Raw genomic sequence first — 18,784 nt, forward strand, 5'->3', positions numbered from 1 at the left:
AAAATTACTTACGTAGAAATTTCCCTTTCGTTTACTCCCCCCTCCAAGTCCGAGCTAGACACTCCAGCTTTACGTAGGGAAATTGTGAAATTGTGGCCTTAAATATCGGGCTCAAATATCATCTCGAACCTCGCGATAAAAGCTTCAAATGCTTTATTTATGTACAGGCGCATCAATCGACCTCACGATCCACTATCAACCACCACGTCGACCCTACGAAACCAATATACATCAACAATAAAACCGTCATTATGAAGCTCGTCAGGTAAGCCTATCCCTATCACCACAAAGCCTTTTAATTGGCACGCGCTGAGCTCAAATTCTTTCTCAAGGCTCTCATCTGAATCTCCTGACTGACTTTCTCCTTCCATGGTAGGTTTCTCATGAAATGCGCGAACGAAACGGTCACTATTGAGCTTAAAAATGGTACAAATACTTTCTGCTATTCCCTAGCTCTTTCCACTGTCAAGTAACTGTCTACTAACAAACATACTAGGCACAATCATTCATGGTACCATAACTTCCGTATCTCCACAAATGAACACAGCTCTCCGCACCGTCAAGATGACGCCAAAGAATGGCACATCTCTCACCCTTGATGTCATTAACCTACGAGGTTCCACAATTCGTTATTACATTCTGCCCGATTCGTTACCGCTCGACACATTGTTGATAGACGATGCACCAAAGCCAAAGAACAAGGCGAGAAAGGAAGCTGCAGGCACTACCGATACTAGAGGCGGTAGAGGTGGTAGAGGCGGACCTAGAGGTGGACGAGGTGGAGGAAGAGGAGGCGGCGGTGGATTCAGAGGAGGACGGGGACGAGGCGGCGGAAGAGGATTTTAAGGATTGCATAGAATGGGCGGATGGAAAATTCGATGATCATTATGATGGTAATGGCGGCAAGACAAGAATTTGGAAGGAAGATATTATATTAAGAATGTTTGCTCTACTTGGCCATACAGAACGGAGATGAACAAGAGAGAAAGATAGTGCCATGCATGTACATGGTGTGGGAATATTGGCGTTTCGAGTGGCATATGAAAAGCAGCTAAATCGATCACTTACGAACGAACAATGGGATGCCCTATCCGCGGGCTTTGAAATACATTTGGGCTTTTCTTGCCGCATCAAAGCGATATGGACGAGTGATGGCTACGTTAATTTCAGGAGGTGTTAGCTGGCATGCGCCAAATCCTAACGATTTGCAATTTTTCCCATCCCCCGACCTTTCCACTATTACTAACAGTTTCCGCTTTCCACTCATCTCCAAAACCACGTATCCGTTGTTTGACATTCTCGGGTTTGTTCTGCGCGCAGAGCAAGATGTACGCACAACCTCTCTCCTGGTTCAGAACCTCCGGCAAAGCATCGATTAGCCGATCCGTAATCTCCATCCCATCCACTCCACCAGCATACGACAAAGCTAGTAATTTTGAGTCCCCTTCATATGACAATGACCCATCCTCGTTTCCTGCCCCAGAAAGCTCTGGTATAGGCACATCCGGACTTGGCACATATGGCGGATTAAAGATCAATACGTCTGTCATTCCAGACTTTAAAGAGGTTCCTAAATTTCCCACCACATTCCCTAGATATGACCCGTGTGATAGATTTTGTGAAGCCTGTTCCTTCTCTGCTACTCTCACTGTTTCCTGTGTAGCCTCGCATGCATAGCGATTGACATCGACACCCGCTGTAAGAATATCCGCTCTGCCAAATATAATTTCTGCGTGTGCATGTACGAACGAGAGAACAACACCAGATCCAGTACCAACCTCTACTATCAATGGAGAGGGCGATATTGAGCTCTGCTCGCTTCGAGGAAACCGTTGACGCAGAAATTCCTTTTCACTCGCGGAGGATAAGGTGTCGAGGAGTAGGAAGGAATCTTCGGCAGGTTCGTAGATTCGATCGAAAGAAACATGTGAGGTATCGGGAGTTGGAAGCATTTCTACGTTGTTGGCGCAACAGAGTGCGTGTGAATAAATGTAAGAAGGCTGTGACTGGGATGGAAACAAGAGAAGCCGCGAAAAGCTCAAAACGCCCTTTGTCAGAAACCTTTTTTTTTTTTTTTTGAGATCGCAGAAGCTTCCTCTTTTCAAATCTGTAGTTAAAATTAAACCTTCCCCCAGAAGTCCCAGAATTGAAAGTTCTCTCAGATGTGCAACGGAACTTTTGATTGTGTGGGTAGTAAAGTGACAAGGCTGATAAATTAATTTTTGGCGGGGAAATAGATTGGCGAATGCCATCATGGATCGATGACTTCACGAGCTCTCATGCCTCATTCCCCAGATTTCACGATTAACACCCAAATTTCAAAATGAAGCTTTCACCACGCTTGTTAATGGCGTCGCCTTCTGCAGCAGGTACCGGAAAGGCATTCAGACCTGCGCCTATGGCATTATTGCCACCAATTCCTTTGTATAGAAGGTTGTTTAGAGCGCATAGGAAACATTTACCGAGAGAGATGAGGTTACTGGGGGATGAGTATATTAAGAGCGAGTTCAGACAACACAGGGAGGTGGAGAATCCGGTGCACATTGTGAGTTGTGTGCTTTGGATAAGAAATGGAGGGGTTTAGGATGTATGAGAGCTAATTGAGGGATAGATCGGCTTCTTAACGGAGTGGCAGATGTACGCACAGAAACTGGAGGGAGAAAGTTGGATTGGAGAGCGTATGGACAAGGAGAAGATTGACAAGATGAGTGGTATGCATTTTGCTATAAATTGATAATGACAAATGCTAACGGAGAGTTCAGATCAACAATTAGGGCAACTGTATGAGCTCATGCAAGCAATACGAAAGAAGCAAGTAGAGGAAAGTGGAGAGGAGAACCCGGGGCCTGAACAGTTATAAAGCTATAAATGATCGGACTTGTATGATATGTACATATTTACATGGGATGTGCGGAGTTTGGAATGGGATATTGCACCGGAGGACTAGCGCTACTTCTCAATGGATGAATGAGATATACCCATACGTACATAATGACTCTCGTCTGAGAAAATGCGATGGCAATATGAGTATCAGCCTTATGATTCACCTTCCGTTCTCTCCTATGTGAATCGTTGTGAGAGGAAAGAAGTTTACGGCTTTGTGTTTGTCCTCCATCGATTCACTCACACTTGTCTGAATTTTCCTTCAACTCGCATTTCTCAAAACCGCCGCCGAACTCACATCTCCAAGTCGAGAGAGGAAGGTACCTAGCAATTTGTTACTCGAGTACAGAATTCAACCCACACTCAAATCATCCACTAAGTAACATCTACCAAAATGTGCAAATATACCTTCCACCAATCCTCCACCTGCTATGAGCACCAGGACCCCAAAAATAATTCTCATCCTCGCTCTCACCACCACTCTCACTCCTCCTCCCCCAAATCCAAAGACAAAAACGTCCTTTATCAGCCCTGCCAATGGATACAAATCGTCCAGCCCTGCAATTGGGGCATGGGTCTCCTCACCTGTCCAATCTTCGCCTCTAGTGCCATAAGAATCGAAGGACCGATGATTATAAGAGTGGTGAAATACATGTGTCCGAGGCATGATTTCAGAGGAGTGTATGACAGGAATCTGGTAAAGATGGTTGAGGAGAGGAAGACGGGTGGTTCGGTGAGTTTGCTTGGAGTTTGGGCCGGGGAAGTGAGGGAAAGGGTCAGGAGACTGAGGTAGTTAAGATGAGACAAGCTAATGATGTGCGTGGGAATAGTGGTTTGGTCCGCCTGATATGACGCCAGAACCGAGGAAGAAGGAAGTGGAAAAGAAGAAGAAGGTTCAGAGGAAGGATGATATTAAACTCTGTATTACTATGTGAGGAAGAGGGTGCGAGTACGAGAGGAGAGAGAAATGGCAATTGAGAGTTTGTCACAAAGGTTTTAGTCTCGAAGTGTCATTAATTGCGTTTCTAGGCGGAGATTTGCTTCATGCATGTGTTTTCGAAGTGCGATGGCCTAAAACGATTGGAGAATCAGAGCTTCGTTGTGTATGACCAAAGCACACACTGGAAGTTCAATGTTTGAAGCAAATTGAAGACTATGCGTTGATATGTTCAGTAACTTATTTGGTCATCGATGACTCTATGCTATCTATAATAATATTGCTAATTCCCAAGGTCTATTCTGCATCCAGTGGTGCAACAGGGGCCTGATCATTGACCTGAATGCCACCTCTCTTCTTCTCGTTAGAATCATGGAACGGTAGTTTCCATCCTCCCTCACTCTCTGGAGTCGCCAGCCATAGTCTCATAAGATGTCTCCTTGGGGCTGGTGGTGCATGATCCTTGTATTCAGTACGAGCATGAAGTACGTGCTCGTTACTCAAGAATTGGATATCGCCAATCTCAAGAATCATGTGCAATCTCAATCGATGACAAGTTTCTTCCAAAACCTTAGCAGCCTCAACCTGTTCGGGTGACAAAGGTGGAATGACTCCTGCATCTGAAAATCGAGTGAGAGACTTCACGTAATATGGATCCCATTTTGAGTACACACGACCATTGGGGCCGGTCTCGAGATAAAAGACGGAGGTCTTGATGTATGGTTCCTCACCAACACTGACCTCTCCCTTTCTATCAAAGTACCAGATAGGTTTGGTAAGTGTTTCTGCTACATCGGGGCGTTCTTTCTGTAAAGTGTTCCAGACGTGGTGAGAAGAAACGATATCTGATTCTCCACCTTCGAGCGCTCTTGCAATGCACAGAAGGCCGACAATATCAGAGTCATCAGCGTGGAAGAATTGTCTATTGTTGTTAGTCATTTGACACAGAACAACAACGAGATCAAGACTTACCTGGCGTTGGTTCGATAAATTCTAACTTTATCAATCTGTGTTGAATCCTCGCCAAGATCCTTAACGTGCCCAAGAACATGACCTCGACCATTTTGACTGACAAAATATCCAAGATATGTTCCCAATCCCATATATGCAACGGCAGATTTATGGTTACCCCATTTCTCGACTGGAAATCCTTTGAAGAGGATAAAGCCCTTTCCGTTCAGCGTTTCGGTTCGAATCGATGCTAGTAAAGTAGAAAGTTTTGAGAGGCGGAAAGTGTCCTGCTTGGAATTAGTAAAAGAACCTTCTGATTCGTACTTGGATGACACTCAAGTGTTCCACGACATACCTGAGAAATACCCGTCAGGGGTATTTTATCCGCAATGAACTTATCCGCTACAGCACTCAGTTCTGCGATTTCCTCTTCATTGAAGACATGAACCCATCTTTCCGGGTTATTGATATAATCTTCTGCCTTCCATACCGTTTCTCCAGTGATTTCTTTGGGGAAATCAGAGTATGGTCTCAATTGATCATAGAGTGGTGGATGTTGACCCGAAGTTTTGATGCCATCTGGGAAGACTTTGCGATCAATAGGTTTTTGGGACGATGGAGAGGAAAGCTGGTGGGGTGCTACAGGTTGGGTATCAAGAAGAGAAGGAGCCATTTTTACAATCTCTCAAATGTCGAATGGCGAATGAAACAAGTGAAGATATACAAAAGTATCCAAAAATGCGGTTTGATATTGAAATGAAGGATAGAAAGAGGGGGACACTGGAAGAGGGGGGTGGTATCTACTTATCACTATTTATCTTACCTCACACTTGATAATTGCGTAAGGCATTCTATCTTTTCTTACAATGACGGAAGTTTAGTTTCGGTTTCATTTGTAGATCTACTTTCTGTGGTCAATTGCGTGATATGTATGTAGATATGGCGAATTCGCTGGTTCGCTCCAGATTGCTGGGGTTGTTGGCCGAGGGTGTCCGGCCAGGATGATGTGGGGCACATTCCCCTCTTTGTGGCTGAACAGGAGCATGGGAGGAGCATGGCACCATGGGTATGGGAAGGCGAGGAAGGGAAACCATCTACTGATAATTCTTCGAACTCAACTCAACAAAAAAGGACGTTGCTCAAACAGTTCTAAACGATGGATATAATGTACAATTTACAGAAAAACAAAACGCCAAACGCATTCAACGTCGATAAACATCAAAACGTTTCTATATCATTCCAAAATTATAGCCCAATTCCTGCATTTGTAAAAGAGAAGCTGTGAATGTCGAGCTCTGATTGTTGATCCGGTGGGAATAGTGCATCGAATGCATCCTGCAAATGAGTTAGTAACAATACATCTTAAATAGCTGGAAACACATACCCAGTCTATATCAGCCATAATATCATCGTTAACATTTGGTGATTGAGATACCGTCTGCTGTCCCACTGTGCTCGTTGGGCTGCTTACTTCGCTAGCCCGCCCGATTGGATAAGTCCCGACATGTTCATTGTTTGGAACGCTCGAGAGTATTGCATCTGAGTCGGATAGGGGCATTTTACCGAGTAAATATGGTTCAGGATTCGATATGATACCCGTTGCGCGTCCTTCTTCAGAAGTTGGCTTAGGAGGCCGCTGGCCAACAAGTTTATTCATAGTCACCGGTGCTCGCATGCCTCTCATACTTTGATACACGGCCGTCTTCTGTTGCAATTCAGAAAGTATCTTCCTTGCTTTGGTAAGTCGCGGCAGGTAAGGTTCACACTCAAAGACATAATCGAGGCATGCCCAGATTTGATTTGCCTCCTTTCTCTGGGGATGAACATATACTTCCATCAGAAGAAGAAAAGCTGTATGATATTGTTGAAATGCCCCTCCATACCATTCCCAGTTGCGGAGCGCCGGTGTGGTCTCCAAAGCTATTGCACTATCCATAGACTGAAGGCCAGAAGTGATCATAATATTCCGTAAACGGTCAGGCATACGGTAACGTGTAGAGTTATGATAGCTGTGAAGCAGCATGACATGCATTCGAGAAAGCAGGACAGATTTGACAAGCTTTGCACACATTTGGATGGGTACTCTATCATCCATGAACTTGTCATATTTGGTCATGTTTTGCCGAAATGTCTCTATCTTACTGAGAACGGCCGTGAGACTAATTTTCCGCATCTGAATTCGAGGTCGGTCAACCCAGATTATTCTATACATTTCGTTGATTTCGAATCTGATGATTGAGAAAGTAGCATCTGTCCAACGATCTGCAGTTTGAGGTGGTTTTCCAGTAGCATGGAGATCAATATCGTCAACATTCAGTGGTAACTTTGTATCAAAATCATCTCGACGAATAGTAGGCCGTGGGCCTTGAGCCTCACAGGTTCTGATATCAAGAAAGCATAGCTGGTGCCATATAAGCCGACGTACGTGGGTCTCTAATGGTGAGAGCCCGTAGAACTCTCCATCACGATGGAGGCCCATGCATTCAGCCATACGAATGGCCGCTCCAACAAGTACAGAATGGGCTCTAGAGACCTCCGCTCTACAAAGAGGTATCTACGTGACCTCATTAGTGACTAACATGAATATAAGAGAGGTTTAGACGAACCAAATATAAGACAAAAGCTTGAAGTGTTTCTATTTTGGTTGTTCGTAGGAAATTGGCACGGCCAAGAGCTGTTTCCGTACCGAGTCTAAAGTTATCGATCAAACTTGACTTTGCGACGCCAAAGTCACGGATAACATCTGATGGATCCATGCTAACAACACCAGCGAACATGACTGCAAATACCATAGCTTGGACAGGATTAGGAGGCTCAATGCCCAATGAGACTTCGTCCCAAAATGTGTCGTATTCTCTCTCGAATGATGGACGATGCAGAATTTGTGCGATGGGATAGACAGCTATAAAGAATTGTTTGACAAGCCTATCGGCAGCAAGTCGAGATGGAAGAAAGTCTATGAGGGATGCTGGTTGTCCTGCCTGCCCGAAGAAGAAACCTGACGAAGGAGCAATATAAGCTAGCCCAGGCTTCAGCCATTCCTGAGCAGGAGGAAGTGAGGGGATGCCAATCGAATCATCCTGCTTTCCCCAAACATATGGATCTTTTATTGCATACTCAAGCTACAATTCTTTTAGTGATGTCTTTCAATTTACAGCTTGATGTGGTATTAAGGTAGAAACAATCCTAGGGGTGTTACAGTAGGTAGGGGAATAGAACATTGACTGATGAATCCAACGACTTTGCAAGTTTGGCGGCAACGCCGACATAATCCAGTGCTCCTGTGATGAACAAGATAGATCCAGTCTCAAACAGGTTGCTATTAACGGACTATTGCGAACCAACCTGTCTCTTGGATAAAGAAAGGATGTTTTGGGGATAGCAAGAGTATAATCATCACAGGATCTTACCTCTTGGCTGATCTTGGGACGAAAAAATCCTCCAATTCGTTCTGTGATCCTCATCTTACCCATTTGAATTCCAAGATCAAGAAGGTCATCGTCGTCTCCATCAACCTCATAAGCCGCATCTACTGATGCAAGTGGTGATGGCTCTAGATCCTATTGTGATTTAGTCAATGACTCTGAAAATGGGGCGCGTATCACAAAAGAGTGTACCCTTTCATCCTCATTTGGGGGTAGATCATCATCTGCGTCATCGGGCAATGCCATACGATGGTTGAAAGAGGAATGATTTGGTTGCTTTGCTACATCACGTTCTAGCAATCGTTCCAGGGAGCCAACTTTCTCCTTGATCTCGGTAAGCTTAAGTTGAGTTGCCTGGTCAAGCGCCGGTGCAAGAAATATACAGTCTCGACCAAATTTTAGACAGTTACTGCATGGTTGCGATTTATTACACTTGAGCTTTCGTCGTCGACATTCAAGACATGATGTAATCATACGATTCCTTCGTCGAATTCGTGGGGCGGGTCCCGTCGATGTGTTTGCATTGTTCGAAGCCGTTGATGCGGCTGGCAATACAGAACCTTGATTATGAGAAGGGGAGAGAAGAGACGAAGGAGTATGAGTCGTGTCGGGACTCTGGCTTTGTTGATTGGATGGATCCGAGTTGTTTGGAATGTTCGTATTTGAGTCACTGAAATAATCCATGATTCTGGAGTCGTGACTTCGGGAGTTTTCCGGGCCTGGACCACTGAACGCTCGCTCTGTATCCCTACCAGAGCAGTGAACTGGCCGTTTCCACTTCGTTAAACTCTTCTTGAGAGACAAATTTCGAGGTTGATGTAGTTTACGGACGTAGTAATGTTTTGGGGTAAGTAAGCGCTAGCGGGGTAGCGGCTCGCTCTTTATCCCATCTATTTACTAGGAATGGTACCAGTCCATTGTCTGTCACCTTAAACTACAATTGGAATCATCAATATAAAAAAACCGGTTGAGTATGATGAAGCCTTAGCTCCCATCGTATATTTCATTATAACGTCAACGCATTCTCCTCAAGCTACATGATATTTGTGATGCGCCTTTCCTTGAATTTAGTCTTTTGATACAAGTAGAGACCCCGTCCTAGACAACCTTTCCATCCTCAAGCATCGATGTCCATTTTCTCCCCTAACGCAGCCTCGCCTTCAATCTCATGTACTGTGACATATTTACTGATCTCCTCCCTTGTAATGATCTTTTCGTTGAGAACGGCCGTGGTTCCTCTAGGGAAAACATAACTCTTCTGCTTTTTGCTTCTCTCATTTGGCTTGACGAAACCTCTCTTCAGTGTTGTCTTATCTTTTGTGATAATTGCCACATCCACGTTCGATCCGGAACCCAAATCGTTAAAGATACCAGCTTGAATAGCATTTGATGCCAACTGAACAGCCTCATCCTCTGTCATCTTAGATTTCCATTGTGTCTCAAACACAGACATCGCAGCAAGTGAACCACTTCCCATGGTAACATATGGCAACTTGTCCGTACTTCCGTGCGCATGTACTGTGAACAATCCAACACCTGTAGGGTCAACACCTGCCACCACAAGATATGCTCCAATGTGTCCTTGGTGTCTGAACAAGTGTTGTTTAAGCATGGTCATGCAAGTGACGACTCGAGGTTTGCGACCTGTTGATAACGAGTGGAGCTCGAGTTGTGAAGAGATGAGGGCGGTTGTGAATTCGGTGTCGGCAGCTGTACCTGCACCTGCACACCAGATCTGAGGAGCAATGTAATGAAGTTTCTCGCAATTCTAATGGCAATAAGTATTGCATCAACAGTCGTGATATTATACTGATCGTACCTTGTCTGCTACTATGGGTCCGCTGGTAGCTCTGGTATCTGCTGCGATCTGGATAAGGTCTGATCAGCATCATAGTTTGTGTACAAGTTTGAGATGGCGAGGTATTTAAATTATTTTTGGATGACAGAGTAATAAACATAACTTACAACTACGCCTCCTTCAAAGATGCATCCTACAATTGTAGTTCCGGTGCTTGTAGCTTTTGGTAATGGAACACCTCTGGCGTGTAGGGCAGCATTGCGAGTATGGTTGGAGAAGTCGAAACCAGGCATTGTATCAACAAAGCTCAATGAGCGGGATTATGTGTGGGACTTGGGTATTGGAATGGGTGGAAATGGAATAGAATTTTGGGAGAAATCGAAGGTGTTAGTAAATGTGTTGAAATGATTGTTTTGCTGAGCTTCAGACGGGACCTTGATAATCCCAGGTTGCTGTCGCTGACGAGGATCTTTGGGCGCCTGGAGCTTGAGCTTGTGCTTTCGCGATTTAACACGTGATCTACAAAAACGCGAGCGGAGAGCGAATCGAGCTTTATTATTATTTTGAAGTGGAAAGCTAGAACCATTTGCCTTTTAATCGTCGCTTTTACCACCGCAGATTTTCAAAGCTTGAGTATTCGATACAGCTCCTCGAATTTACTTTTTCTATTGTCCCTGCTGTCGATCTCGATTCACGTCTACCGCTTTCTTCCTTTCGCAGAATCATTCGCTATACCTACTCCATGCGCCGAGCTCTGTGATGAATCGCCAGTCCACTTAGAATTCTGGGGCATCTTTTGAGATCATGGCATTCAGCTTTGGTAACCCAGGGGGTGGTAGTCTTAGTGGAGGCCCTACTGGTGGTGCGACAGGACGCAGTGTACAATTAGGCCCGGAGTTGGAGGATATACAAACGACGGTATATACATTATTTTAGTATCTGACAGGATCATTACAGTCGCTAATGCAGACGTAGGCCCTTCACTTTCATGCTCTAGCAGGCGAATCTAAGTTACAATTACTTCCTTCAGCATGGCCAGCCGATAACCCACCTCCTCCAACATCTTCATTACTGAGCATATCTTCCCGCCGTGGGTTACTGGCAGCAGCCGGTCCAGATGCTATTGTTGTTGCAAGAACGGCGTCGGTGGAAAAGGCGTTCGAGGGGACTGGTAGTGGAAATTTTAAGTCTTTCCAACCTGAGCTCAGAATTCCTATGCCCATGAGGGTATCGCAGCTTGCCTTTTCAGCGGACGATGCTTATTTGATTCTATCTGCGGAGACGGGTGGAGGGTTGGCAGTCTACGACGTTGACGCCCTTCTTAATGGATCTACACAAACAGCCTTCGAAATACCCACAAATGGCGAGTCTTTGAGAGCTCTTGTGCCAAATCCCACCAGGGAGAAAGGCGAGCTTCTGGCGGTTGTGACCGGGGATGGAAACCTTATGATGGCGAACCTTAAAGATCGCGCATTCAAGCCAGGTCCCAATGGTCAGGTCTTAAGAAGTGGTGTCAGCTGCGTTTCATGGTCCACTAAAGGAAAACAATTGGTAGCTGGGCTCGGTGATGGTAGTGCTGTGCAAATGACACCAGAGGGGGAAATTAAAGCAGAGATCCCAAAGCCGCCTGGCTTAAATGATGGCGATCATGGTAAGTCTTCTTCGCTGTTACGCACATAGGAAAAAACTAACTTGCCGAAGTATCATCCATTACTTGGCTCGAAAACAACGTATTCTTGCTCGTGCACACACCATCAAACTTCGACCCTAGCAATGCTCCGGAGTCTAAATTCCATCTGGCTACGAGGCAACCACCTGCGATCTTTACGTTCCAGAAACTTACCGATCCTGCTCCACCGTATGGTCTCAATCGCTCACCACCGCATCACTTCTTGCTTCGTCTGAAAGACTTTCCCCCAAGTATACAGGATTTACTGGTAGTAGGCTCGACAGCATCCACGGATATCAACCTCTTCACCAAATCGAGCGCACCGCTAACTACTGATAAACCCTCAGACAGAGTAACAGGGGTATTCACGATGACTGAAATGGCCGACGACTCTTTCAGAGCTCAGCTTCCTGCAACATCAAGCGGAGGGTTTGGGGATACCTCTCCCATTGGTTTTGCGCTTGACCTATCAAGTACTACGAAGATCTGGAAGCCGATTCCCGGCGATGAGGAGATCGATGAATCACCTTACCCCGCGCCTGCTCTTATGGTTTTGAATAACGAAGGTGTCTTGGCTTCTTGGTGGATCATCTACAATGACTCGATTCGACAGAAAACTATTTATCCAGGTCTAGTTGCTGCTGAAGGGGTGGCTCCTTCGCAACAGGCTACCACATCAGCACCTGCTTTTGCCAGTACTTCAAGTCAACCTTTCGGAAGTCAAGCTCCTACAAACTCGGCATTTGGGAAACCAGCAATTCCTGCTGGAACAGGCGCTTTCGGGTCGTCCTCTGCTATGGGCAAGACACAGTCGCCATGGGGTGCCCAGGGCGGTCAGGCTGGTCAAGCATTTGGAACGCCAAGTTTCGGTACTCCATCAATGGCCCCTCCTGCAGCACAAGCAGGTCCAGCTTTCGGCGCGCCAGCTTTTGGCACACCATCCGCTCCGGCATTCGGACAATCGGGTCTGCCAGGGCGACAATCAGTATGGGGTTCAACAAATACTGCCGCACCAAGCACAGGCACAGCTTTTGGTCAATCAAGTGCTTTAGGGGCATCTCAGCCTGTCTTTGGCTCAAGTGCTGCTACTGGAAGCAAGCCTCAGCCGTCTGGAGGATTTGCTAATTTTGCAAATCAAGGTGGTTTCGCAGCTGCAGCTGCCCCAGCCACCGGAGGAAGTATATTTGGTTCTAAACCTGCCGCGTTGCCCACCACTGGTGGTGGCGTTTTTGGTTCTACTAACAACAACGCTCCAAGTACTAGTGGCGGAATGTTTGGTTCTAGTAACACTAGCAATACTGCACAATCTAGCAGTCTCTTTGGAGGTGCCGGTAAAACCGAGCAGCAGTCTTCGTCAAGTGCTTTCGGGGGAAGTAAGTTTGTTATTGGTTCCACGTTCAAGGCCGATACTTCCAAAGAATCTGAGCCAGATAATACGACTGCAACAAAGAGTTCGTTTTTTGGGGGTGGAGCCTTTGGTAACGCTTTGAAGGAGGCAGAGAAGACCCCTGCTGTGCAAACACCTGTTTCAAAAGATGCAGATATGGACGCTTCAGAAGCAGAAGAACAGACAAAACCTCAATCCGCAACTCCAAGTTCAACCCCTGCCCCGGCAAAGTCTTCATTCTTTAACACAACAGCCCCCGCTACTGGTGGTGGACTTTTTGGTTCCGCTTCTGGATCTACAAAACCAAACCCTTTCGCAAGCACCGAAGTGAAAGCGACTCCAAATCCTTTCGCAGCCCCGGCTAAACCCACCCAAAATCCCTTCGCCGCGGCTTTACCTCCAGCTCCTTCTTCACCACCTGTGACGATAAAACAAGAACCAAGCGATAGAATGCCCGAAGCTCCTCTGCCCCCAGACCCAACAAGTAAATCCAGCTACACTGTTGGCGAAACGTCTGCCTCTGAGAATGATGCACCACTTCCTCCGGACTTCACACCTAAACCTAAATCCGTAGCTAAAGATGTTCCTGCCTCTGAAAAGGAGAATGATGCACCCTTACCACCCGATTTTGTTCTAAAGCCTAAACCCACTCAAACTGAAATACCACCTCCAATCAAAAAAGACACTCAGTCGCCGGCCGAAGCACCAGCACCTGAATCTCCAACAGACGATATTCCTGGTGGCCCAGATGATGAAGGTGATGATTCTGATTTCCTTACAGAAGATGAAGACGACGACCAGAGCAAAGAACCTAGTGAAGAGGGAAGCGGGGAGGATCTCGGAAAGCTAGATAGCCCAACACCTGAGAATAATGTCACGCCAAGCCCAACACCTCAGAACTCCTTCGGTGGCAACCAGAAAGCCAAAGCAGACACCAGTCCTTTCACAAAAGTACAAAAGCCGCCCTCGTTTGGACAATCGAGGGGTCTCTTCGGGGAGATTAGTGCTGCTCCCAAATTACCGCCGCCAACAGGCCCTATAATTCCTCCATCACCTCGGTCACCTAGCCCTGTGAGAACGGCTGTTCCGCCACGAATGATGCGCCCCGATACGTCAAGATCTGCTAGTGCGCCAGGATTTGCATCACAATTATTAAACGCACAAAAGCCATCGGGACGAGCAATTACACCTACGCAAAGCACTTTTGCGACATCTGTTGAGCAAGAAAAAGCACAGGAACAGCGACGTCTCGAGGCCAGAGCAAGAAAAGAGGCAGAGGAAACTAGAACACTCGTCGATGATGAAGATGATAAGATGCAAAGATTCCTCACAGAGGATATCGAAGCCACGAGGACGTTGGACGAATTTGTCGCCTATTCTGATGTTAAATCACCTGAAAAGGGTGACAGTATTCCGGCTCAGGTAGAAATTTTATACCGTGATATAAATTCTATGATCGATACTCTTGGTCTCAATGCAAAGGCTTTGAAGTCCTTCATCAAAGGGCATACTGAGCAACTGAAAGAAGACAGGGGCAGACAGGATCTTGAAGATGATGAAACATGGTCCCTAGATGAAATAGAAGCCCTTTCCTATATCGTGGAAAAAGATCTAGCACGCGAACTCGAAATGGGTAGAATTCAAGATGTGGATGACAAAATCGAAACTTGCGAAAATATCGAGAAGGAAACGGTCAAATTAAGACAAAGATTCGAGGAGGTCAAAAAGACGGTTCAGTCACATACACACCCTGATCAGGTAGCGATAGCTCGAGCACAACCTCTCAACGCCGAGCAAGCCGCACAGCAACATGATCTTCGTCGAGATTACTTGAAGTTTCAAAAACTCCTCTCTGAAGCCGAAGAAGGCCTCACTGTCCTCAGAGCTAAAATTGCATCTCAGGATTCCATCGGGAATGCGAAAACTACAGCTCCTACCGTCGAAGCGATCATGCGTACCATCACCAAAATGACTTCAATGGCAGAAAAACGCAGCGGTGATGTCGATGTCCTCGAAAACCAGATGCGCAAAATGAGATTCAATACCACCAGTCGAGAATCATCGCCCTCCTTGAGAACGCCGCAGAAAAATACAAATAGATTAAGTATGAGAGTCAACACACCCGGTACCTCGAACTCAAGTAGACTTTTCTACACACCGGAAAGTCAATTTAAGGGTTCGGCCTCGAGAAGATTAGGCGGATCGACTTTTATGATGAGCGGTTCGGGCTCGATTTATGGAAGTCCCAGCCCGAGAAAGAAGGTCAGTGGGTACAGTACTGAAGAGAAATCGGAAATAAGTGAAGCGGCGAAGAGGAAGAGGGAAGCGAGGGACAAATTGAGAAGAGCGGTTCAAGGAGCGGGAGTCAAGGTTAAGCCTTTTGAGGATGAGTAAATGAGAGTCGAGAAGGTGGATGAGGAGATGTGACGTATGTTTTTTGTATGGCCTGGCATATCCTTTAAGAGATACTATGGGATGAGAAAAAGATGAGACAAGGCGTTTATAATGTTTATGTTGATGGGATGGAATTAGGGGGGGGGGGGGGGGGAGAATACTTTAGGAACTTGTTCATATGCAGCATGGATGGATATGAGAACGAAGAAGTGATATGAGAATTTGATAGATGGATGTTTGTGTGTAACAATACCATTACTGATACCAGTACCGTAGCTACTAGTTAGTGCCTCGTTCTAATGGATATGATTGAACGAGATTAACGAGTCAAAGAATTTGTATGCCTGAGATATGTTGGGCCCCTCCCTTTTCTTCGGCTAAAGAATACGGAATGGGTAGATACAGTGCTCAATTACATCATTAGATTTAAGAACGGGAGACCATCAAGGAGCGTATAGCATTGCACGTACATGTCACCTCAAAGCAAAGCATCACACCCCGTCACATAATCACGCGGTCCACAAAACACAAGCAATGATTCATAATCTGCTTTTTTTCCTACATGCTATCTATCCCAGCTGTCTAAACGCCATATTAAGAGATCATCAGCCGGAGGTTCTCGGGTGTATTGATTCCATCAAATTCTGATTTTATCTTAATCTGAGTTCGTATGAGACTTTTAGAAAAGATGCTCGATCCATTTCATAATGTATGATTCTCATGTTCTCACAAGAAAATTAGGGTTCGCATCATCCATCCACACCGAGTTGTCCAAAGGCTCTTAGCCCCTTCGTTCTTCCAAGCCCTCGTCTATTCACCCAGAAACCAAACCCACTCATTGCTCATTTCGTCATTCGTGTATGCTAATGACCAAAATTCAAGAAGCCCTTGCCTTGAAAATTTTGAATGGGCCGATGGTATCGCACTTGAGACCATAAAGAACAAGTATAGTGTATCATATAACCGACGAAAGATGCAAAAGTGGTTGATGAAAAAATCTCTGTATGAAGAAAGAAAAAGACAAAGAAAATCCCCAGGCCAAACGCCAATACTACTATGAATTTATTGAGAAGCACATTGGACACGTTCGCCTCCTTGACCATCTTCGTCGTCTTCGTCCATGGCACCGGCGCCTGAGGCTCTAGCTTGTTGACTGGCATCGACATCTTCGAGATCGGCAACTTCGGTCATTGCATCGGCAGGTGGTGTAGTACCTTCTGGCGCGGGTGGAAGAATGGTCTTAAGGGCCTCGAACGCTGCAGGATCGGTGGTCCAGTTCTTCTCTGGGAATTTGACATCAAATTGGATGTACAAGTTTCCGTGATCGTGGTGGCGATATGAAGGCATACCCTGGCCACGGATCATCTTGACACTTCCTATAAGACTGTTAAACAAATTCAAGGTTGGCGCATTGGAATTTATTGCTTACCTGGGCTGATAACTTCTCCTGGAAGGATCTCAACACTCAACCATCGCTCATCCAAATGTTCGACAAAGATGGTTCCACCAGCAAGGGCAGTCGAAAGATCAACTTCAGCGTGGAAAAACAAATCGTCGTCTTTGCGTTGGAAACGGTCATGCGGTTTCTGCTCAATCTCAAAAACAACATCACCTGGTTGTACTCCTGGTGTTTGATCACCCTCGCCTCTGAAGTCGATCTTGTGTCCACTGCGAACACCTCTGTCGACATGGACGTGCAACACCTTTCTTTCCACGGTAGTCTTCTTACCATTGCAACCCTTGCACTTGTCCTTCTCACGGATGATCTCTCCCTCCCCATTACAGTCAGGGCAGACAGTCTGGAAACGTTGGATCATAGGTCCCATCTGGCGCATCATTGTCTTCATACCATGACCGTCACATCCAGCACACTTCTTAACGGCGCCTTCCTTTCCACCTCGTCCCTCGCACTTAGGGCAGATAACGGATTTCTGGAGAGCGAGTTTTGAGACTTTTCCGCGATAGATGTCCTCAAGTGAAACTTTGTGGACGTGATGAATGGTACGGGCCTTTGGTGGACCACGTTGTTGCATGCCACCACCACCACCGAACATACCTCCGAATCCACCACCGCCAAATGCAGAACCGCCACCGAAGAATTGTGAGAACAAATCTTCGGCATTCATTCCACCGGCTCCTCCACCACCTTCCAATCCTTCTTCGCCATATTGATCATAGATTTGGCGCTTCTGGGGATCCGAGAGAATTTCGTATGCTCTGGAGATTTCCTTGAACTTTTCCTCGGCGTCGGGGTTGTGTTGATTCTTGTCTGTTGGTTGAATGTCAGACTCACGTCTCGGAAGTGAGGGAAAGAAGAAAAGGACATCAAGAGGGGAAAATCTGGGGATTGACTAACCTGGATGATGTTTCAAAGCCCCGACTTTATATGCTTTCTTGAGTTCTGCTTCAGTGGCAGTTGGTGCAACCTATTTTTTGAGGTGAGCATTGTTCTCCGAATGAGAGAGGAATGAAACCTTACACTTAACAGCTCGTATAACTTGGTATCCTTGACCATTTTGTATGTTGGTGTAGAGAAAAGATCTCTCTAAATTGATTTTCTTTGTGTGTTTGGGTTTGTGATTCTGGTCGGTGAGAGGCTTTAAGTACAACGTCTAATAAGGCTCTTCGGTATCCTGGAGGTTGTGGTAGAAGAAGTGTTAGCCATCCGAGAGTCGCGTCAAACTAAGCCAGCCAGTGTCATGATGGGCCCGTAGAATCGCATAGATAAGTATGCCAATACAACTCATCATGGTACGATAGCACATAGTGAGATGCCACCATAGACAAGCTGCATGACTAGAATTGTGGAAACCATAAATTACTTACAACTGGGCACTGTTCACGACTCGGCGCACAGTAGGGAAGTTTGAGGGAAGAACAGCAAGAGTTGCTTTCTTTCTCGAGGAGATAGATGTCAGACTCAAGAACTCAGAGTGGAAGAGGGCGAGAGGAGACTGATTGGAAATGGCGATGAATGATTTCGAAAGGGAAAGAAAGGTAAGCAGGTAAGATTTTTCTGGATGGACTAAATAAATAGGTATGGGATGGATTGAATGAGATTCTTTCAATTCTTCTTCTTCTTCTTCTTCTTCTTGGTATTAGGATTTAGTTTTAGTTTTGCCCTGCACTCGTTACTTGGGATTTATCTAGTAAGGAGGAAGGGAAGGGGGACAGAAGACGGAAGAAGGAAGAAGCGCGGGCAAAACATTTTAGAATCTCAAAGAAGGGTCTCGAAAATGGACAAGGATTGGGAATGTTTTCTTTGGGGGAAATCAGGAAAATGGGAAAGTGTGCCCCTCCTAAATAGGACCCTCAATCTGCATTTTATACACGGGAGAGA

General features: G+C 45.8%; 9 protein-coding genes across 11 annotated transcripts; 3 read left to right on the forward strand and 6 right to left on the reverse strand.

The window, feature by feature from the left end:
* Nucleotides 1-166: 166 nt before the first annotated feature.
* On the forward strand, nt 167-1,090 carry Bcsmd1. The gene is made up of 3 exons (XM_001549186.2): nt 167-265; nt 377-426; nt 497-1,090. Exons 1-3 carry the CDS (start codon nt 252-254, stop codon nt 844-846), a joined length of 414 nt encoding a protein of 137 aa, XP_001549236.1. The 5' UTR covers nt 167-251; the 3' UTR covers nt 847-1,090.
* Nucleotides 1,091-1,101: 11 nt separating this feature from the next.
* Nucleotides 1,102-2,176, reverse strand: Bcmtq2. The gene has a single exon (XM_001549187.2). It carries the CDS (start codon nt 1,950-1,952, stop codon nt 1,167-1,169), a length of 786 nt encoding a protein of 261 aa, XP_001549237.1. The 5' UTR covers nt 1,953-2,176; the 3' UTR covers nt 1,102-1,166.
* A 48-nt stretch (nt 2,177-2,224) lies between these two features.
* Bcsdh7 lies at nt 2,225-3,033 on the forward strand. The gene is made up of 3 exons (XM_001549188.2): nt 2,225-2,545; nt 2,612-2,711; nt 2,763-3,033. The coding sequence occupies exons 1-3, from the start codon at nt 2,324-2,326 to the stop codon at nt 2,858-2,860; spliced, it is 420 nt and encodes a 139-aa protein (XP_001549238.1). The 5' UTR covers nt 2,225-2,323; the 3' UTR covers nt 2,861-3,033.
* A 66-nt stretch (nt 3,034-3,099) lies between these two features.
* Nucleotides 3,100-3,855, reverse strand: BCIN_06g06230 (hypothetical protein). 2 transcript variants are annotated; one of them, XM_024693662.1, is made up of 2 exons: nt 3,292-3,855; nt 3,100-3,207 (listed from the first exon to the last, which is right to left on the reverse strand). In XM_024693662.1, the coding sequence occupies exons 1-2, from the start codon at nt 3,548-3,550 to the stop codon at nt 3,146-3,148; spliced, it is 321 nt and encodes a 106-aa protein (XP_024549449.1). In that variant the 5' UTR covers nt 3,551-3,855; the 3' UTR covers nt 3,100-3,145. The 2 variants fall into 2 exon arrangements, with proteins under 2 accessions (XP_024549449.1, XP_024549448.1); XM_024693663.1 differs by having other exon boundaries at nt 3,100-3,855.
* A 165-nt stretch (nt 3,856-4,020) lies between these two features.
* BCIN_06g06240 (hypothetical protein) lies at nt 4,021-5,693 on the reverse strand. Its single transcript, XM_001549189.2, has 3 exons — nt 5,127-5,693; nt 4,793-5,058; nt 4,021-4,742 (listed from the first exon to the last, which is right to left on the reverse strand). The coding sequence occupies exons 1-3, from the start codon at nt 5,442-5,444 to the stop codon at nt 4,118-4,120; spliced, it is 1,209 nt and encodes a 402-aa protein (XP_001549239.1). The 5' UTR covers nt 5,445-5,693; the 3' UTR covers nt 4,021-4,117.
* A 171-nt stretch (nt 5,694-5,864) lies between these two features.
* Nucleotides 5,865-9,023, reverse strand: BCIN_06g06250 (hypothetical protein). The gene is made up of 5 exons (XM_001549190.2): nt 8,389-9,023; nt 8,182-8,331; nt 7,378-7,893; nt 6,156-7,325; nt 5,865-6,106 (listed from the first exon to the last, which is right to left on the reverse strand). The coding sequence occupies exons 1-5, from the start codon at nt 8,878-8,880 to the stop codon at nt 6,017-6,019; spliced, it is 2,418 nt and encodes an 805-aa protein (XP_001549240.2). The 5' UTR covers nt 8,881-9,023; the 3' UTR covers nt 5,865-6,016.
* A 77-nt stretch (nt 9,024-9,100) lies between these two features.
* Bcpup1 lies at nt 9,101-10,453 on the reverse strand. The gene is made up of 3 exons (XM_001549191.2): nt 10,162-10,453; nt 10,016-10,063; nt 9,101-9,964 (listed from the first exon to the last, which is right to left on the reverse strand). The coding sequence occupies exons 1-3, from the start codon at nt 10,285-10,287 to the stop codon at nt 9,314-9,316; spliced, it is 825 nt and encodes a 274-aa protein (XP_001549241.1). The 5' UTR covers nt 10,288-10,453; the 3' UTR covers nt 9,101-9,313.
* Nucleotides 10,454-10,559: 106 nt separating this feature from the next.
* Bcnup159 lies at nt 10,560-15,864 on the forward strand. The gene is made up of 3 exons (XM_001549192.2): nt 10,560-10,912; nt 10,970-11,645; nt 11,696-15,864. The coding sequence occupies exons 1-3, from the start codon at nt 10,799-10,801 to the stop codon at nt 15,442-15,444; spliced, it is 4,539 nt and encodes a 1,512-aa protein (XP_001549242.1). The 5' UTR covers nt 10,560-10,798; the 3' UTR covers nt 15,445-15,864.
* A 97-nt stretch (nt 15,865-15,961) lies between these two features.
* On the reverse strand, nt 15,962-18,686 carry BCIN_06g06280 (hypothetical protein). Of its 2 annotated transcripts, XM_024693664.1 has the most exons (5): nt 18,271-18,686; nt 17,924-18,077; nt 17,801-17,870; nt 16,874-17,713; nt 15,962-16,820 (listed from the first exon to the last, which is right to left on the reverse strand). In XM_024693664.1, exons 2-5 carry the CDS (start codon nt 17,957-17,959, stop codon nt 16,507-16,509), a joined length of 1,260 nt encoding a protein of 419 aa, XP_024549450.1. In that variant the 5' UTR covers nt 17,960-18,077; nt 18,271-18,686; the 3' UTR covers nt 15,962-16,506. The 2 variants fall into 2 exon arrangements, with proteins under 2 accessions (XP_024549450.1, XP_001549243.2); XM_001549193.2 differs by lacking the exon at nt 18,271-18,686 and having other exon boundaries at nt 17,924-18,266.
* Nucleotides 18,687-18,784: the final 98 nt, after the last annotated feature.

The sequence above is a fragment of the Botrytis cinerea genome, chromosome 6 (assembly GCF_000143535.2).
Source record: "Botrytis cinerea B05.10 chromosome 6, complete sequence".
NCBI classification, from domain to species: domain Eukaryota; kingdom Fungi; phylum Ascomycota; class Leotiomycetes; order Helotiales; family Sclerotiniaceae; genus Botrytis; species Botrytis cinerea.

What these genes read in the sequence shown, in the direction of transcription:
- Bcmtq2 (XM_001549187.2), bottom strand. Translation starts at nt 1,952, where the DNA reads ATGCTTCCAACTCCCGATACCTCACATGTTTCTTTCGATCGAATCTAC.
- Bcnup159 (XM_001549192.2), top strand. Translation starts at nt 10,799, where the DNA reads ATGGCATTCAGCTTTGGTAACCCAGGGGGTGGTAGTCTTAGTGGAGGC. An exon ending in TGGAGGATATACAAACGACG is followed by an intron (nt 10,913 to 10,969) that starts GTATATACATTA and finishes ATGCAGACGTAG; the next exon opens with GCCCTTCACTTTCATGCTCT. An exon ending in CTTAAATGATGGCGATCATG is followed by an intron (nt 11,646 to 11,695) that starts GTAAGTCTTCTT and finishes AACTTGCCGAAG; the next exon opens with TATCATCCATTACTTGGCTC.
- BCIN_06g06250 (XM_001549190.2), bottom strand. Translation starts at nt 8,880, where the DNA reads ATGGATTATTTCAGTGACTCAAATACGAACATTCCAAACAACTCGGAT. An exon ending in CCCCAAATGAGGATGAAAGG is followed by an intron (nt 8,332 to 8,388) that starts GTACACTCTTTT and finishes AAATCACAATAG; the next exon opens with GATCTAGAGCCATCACCACT. An exon ending in AAGCTTTTGTCTTATATTTG is followed by an intron (nt 7,326 to 7,377) that starts GTTCGTCTAAAC and finishes GAGGTCACGTAG; the next exon opens with ATACCTCTTTGTAGAGCGGA.
- BCIN_06g06240 (XM_001549189.2), bottom strand. Translation starts at nt 5,444, where the DNA reads ATGGCTCCTTCTCTTCTTGATACCCAACCTGTAGCACCCCACCAGCTT. An exon ending in CCCTGACGGGTATTTCTCAG is followed by an intron (nt 5,059 to 5,126) that starts GTATGTCGTGGA and finishes AATTCCAAGCAG; the next exon opens with GACACTTTCCGCCTCTCAAA. An exon ending in ATTTATCGAACCAACGCCAG is followed by an intron (nt 4,743 to 4,792) that starts GTAAGTCTTGAT and finishes TAACAACAATAG; the next exon opens with ACAATTCTTCCACGCTGATG.
- BCIN_06g06230 (XM_024693662.1), bottom strand. Translation starts at nt 3,550, where the DNA reads ATGCCTCGGACACATGTATTTCACCACTCTTATAATCATCGGTCCTTC. An exon ending in AGGTGGAGGATTGGTGGAAG is followed by an intron (nt 3,208 to 3,291) that starts GTATATTTGCAC and finishes ACAAATTGCTAG; the next exon opens with GTACCTTCCTCTCTCGACTT.
- Bcsmd1 (XM_001549186.2), top strand. An exon ending in CACTATTGAGCTTAAAAATG is followed by an intron (nt 427 to 496) that starts GTACAAATACTT and finishes CAAACATACTAG; the next exon opens with GCACAATCATTCATGGTACC.
- Bcpup1 (XM_001549191.2), bottom strand. Translation starts at nt 10,287, where the DNA reads ATGCCTGGTTTCGACTTCTCCAACCATACTCGCAATGCTGCCCTACAC. An exon ending in TCTTTGAAGGAGGCGTAGTT is followed by an intron (nt 10,064 to 10,161) that starts GTAAGTTATGTT and finishes GACCTTATCCAG; the next exon opens with ATCGCAGCAGATACCAGAGC. An exon ending in GACCCATAGTAGCAGACAAG is followed by an intron (nt 9,965 to 10,015) that starts GTACGATCAGTA and finishes TATTGCCATTAG; the next exon opens with AATTGCGAGAAACTTCATTA.
- BCIN_06g06280 (XM_024693664.1), bottom strand. Translation starts at nt 17,959, where the DNA reads ATGGTCAAGGATACCAAGTTATACGAGCTGTTAAGT. An exon ending in GGCTTTGAAACATCATCCAG is followed by an intron (nt 17,714 to 17,800) that starts GTTAGTCAATCC and finishes TTCAACCAACAG; the next exon opens with ACAAGAATCAACACAACCCC. An exon ending in AGGAGAAGTTATCAGCCCAG is followed by an intron (nt 16,821 to 16,873) that starts GTAAGCAATAAA and finishes ACAGTCTTATAG; the next exon opens with GAAGTGTCAAGATGATCCGT.
- Bcsdh7 (XM_001549188.2), top strand. Translation starts at nt 2,324, where the DNA reads ATGAAGCTTTCACCACGCTTGTTAATGGCGTCGCCTTCTGCAGCAGGT. An exon ending in TGGAGAATCCGGTGCACATT is followed by an intron (nt 2,546 to 2,611) that starts GTGAGTTGTGTG and finishes ATTGAGGGATAG; the next exon opens with ATCGGCTTCTTAACGGAGTG. An exon ending in GAAGATTGACAAGATGAGTG is followed by an intron (nt 2,712 to 2,762) that starts GTATGCATTTTG and finishes CGGAGAGTTCAG; the next exon opens with ATCAACAATTAGGGCAACTG.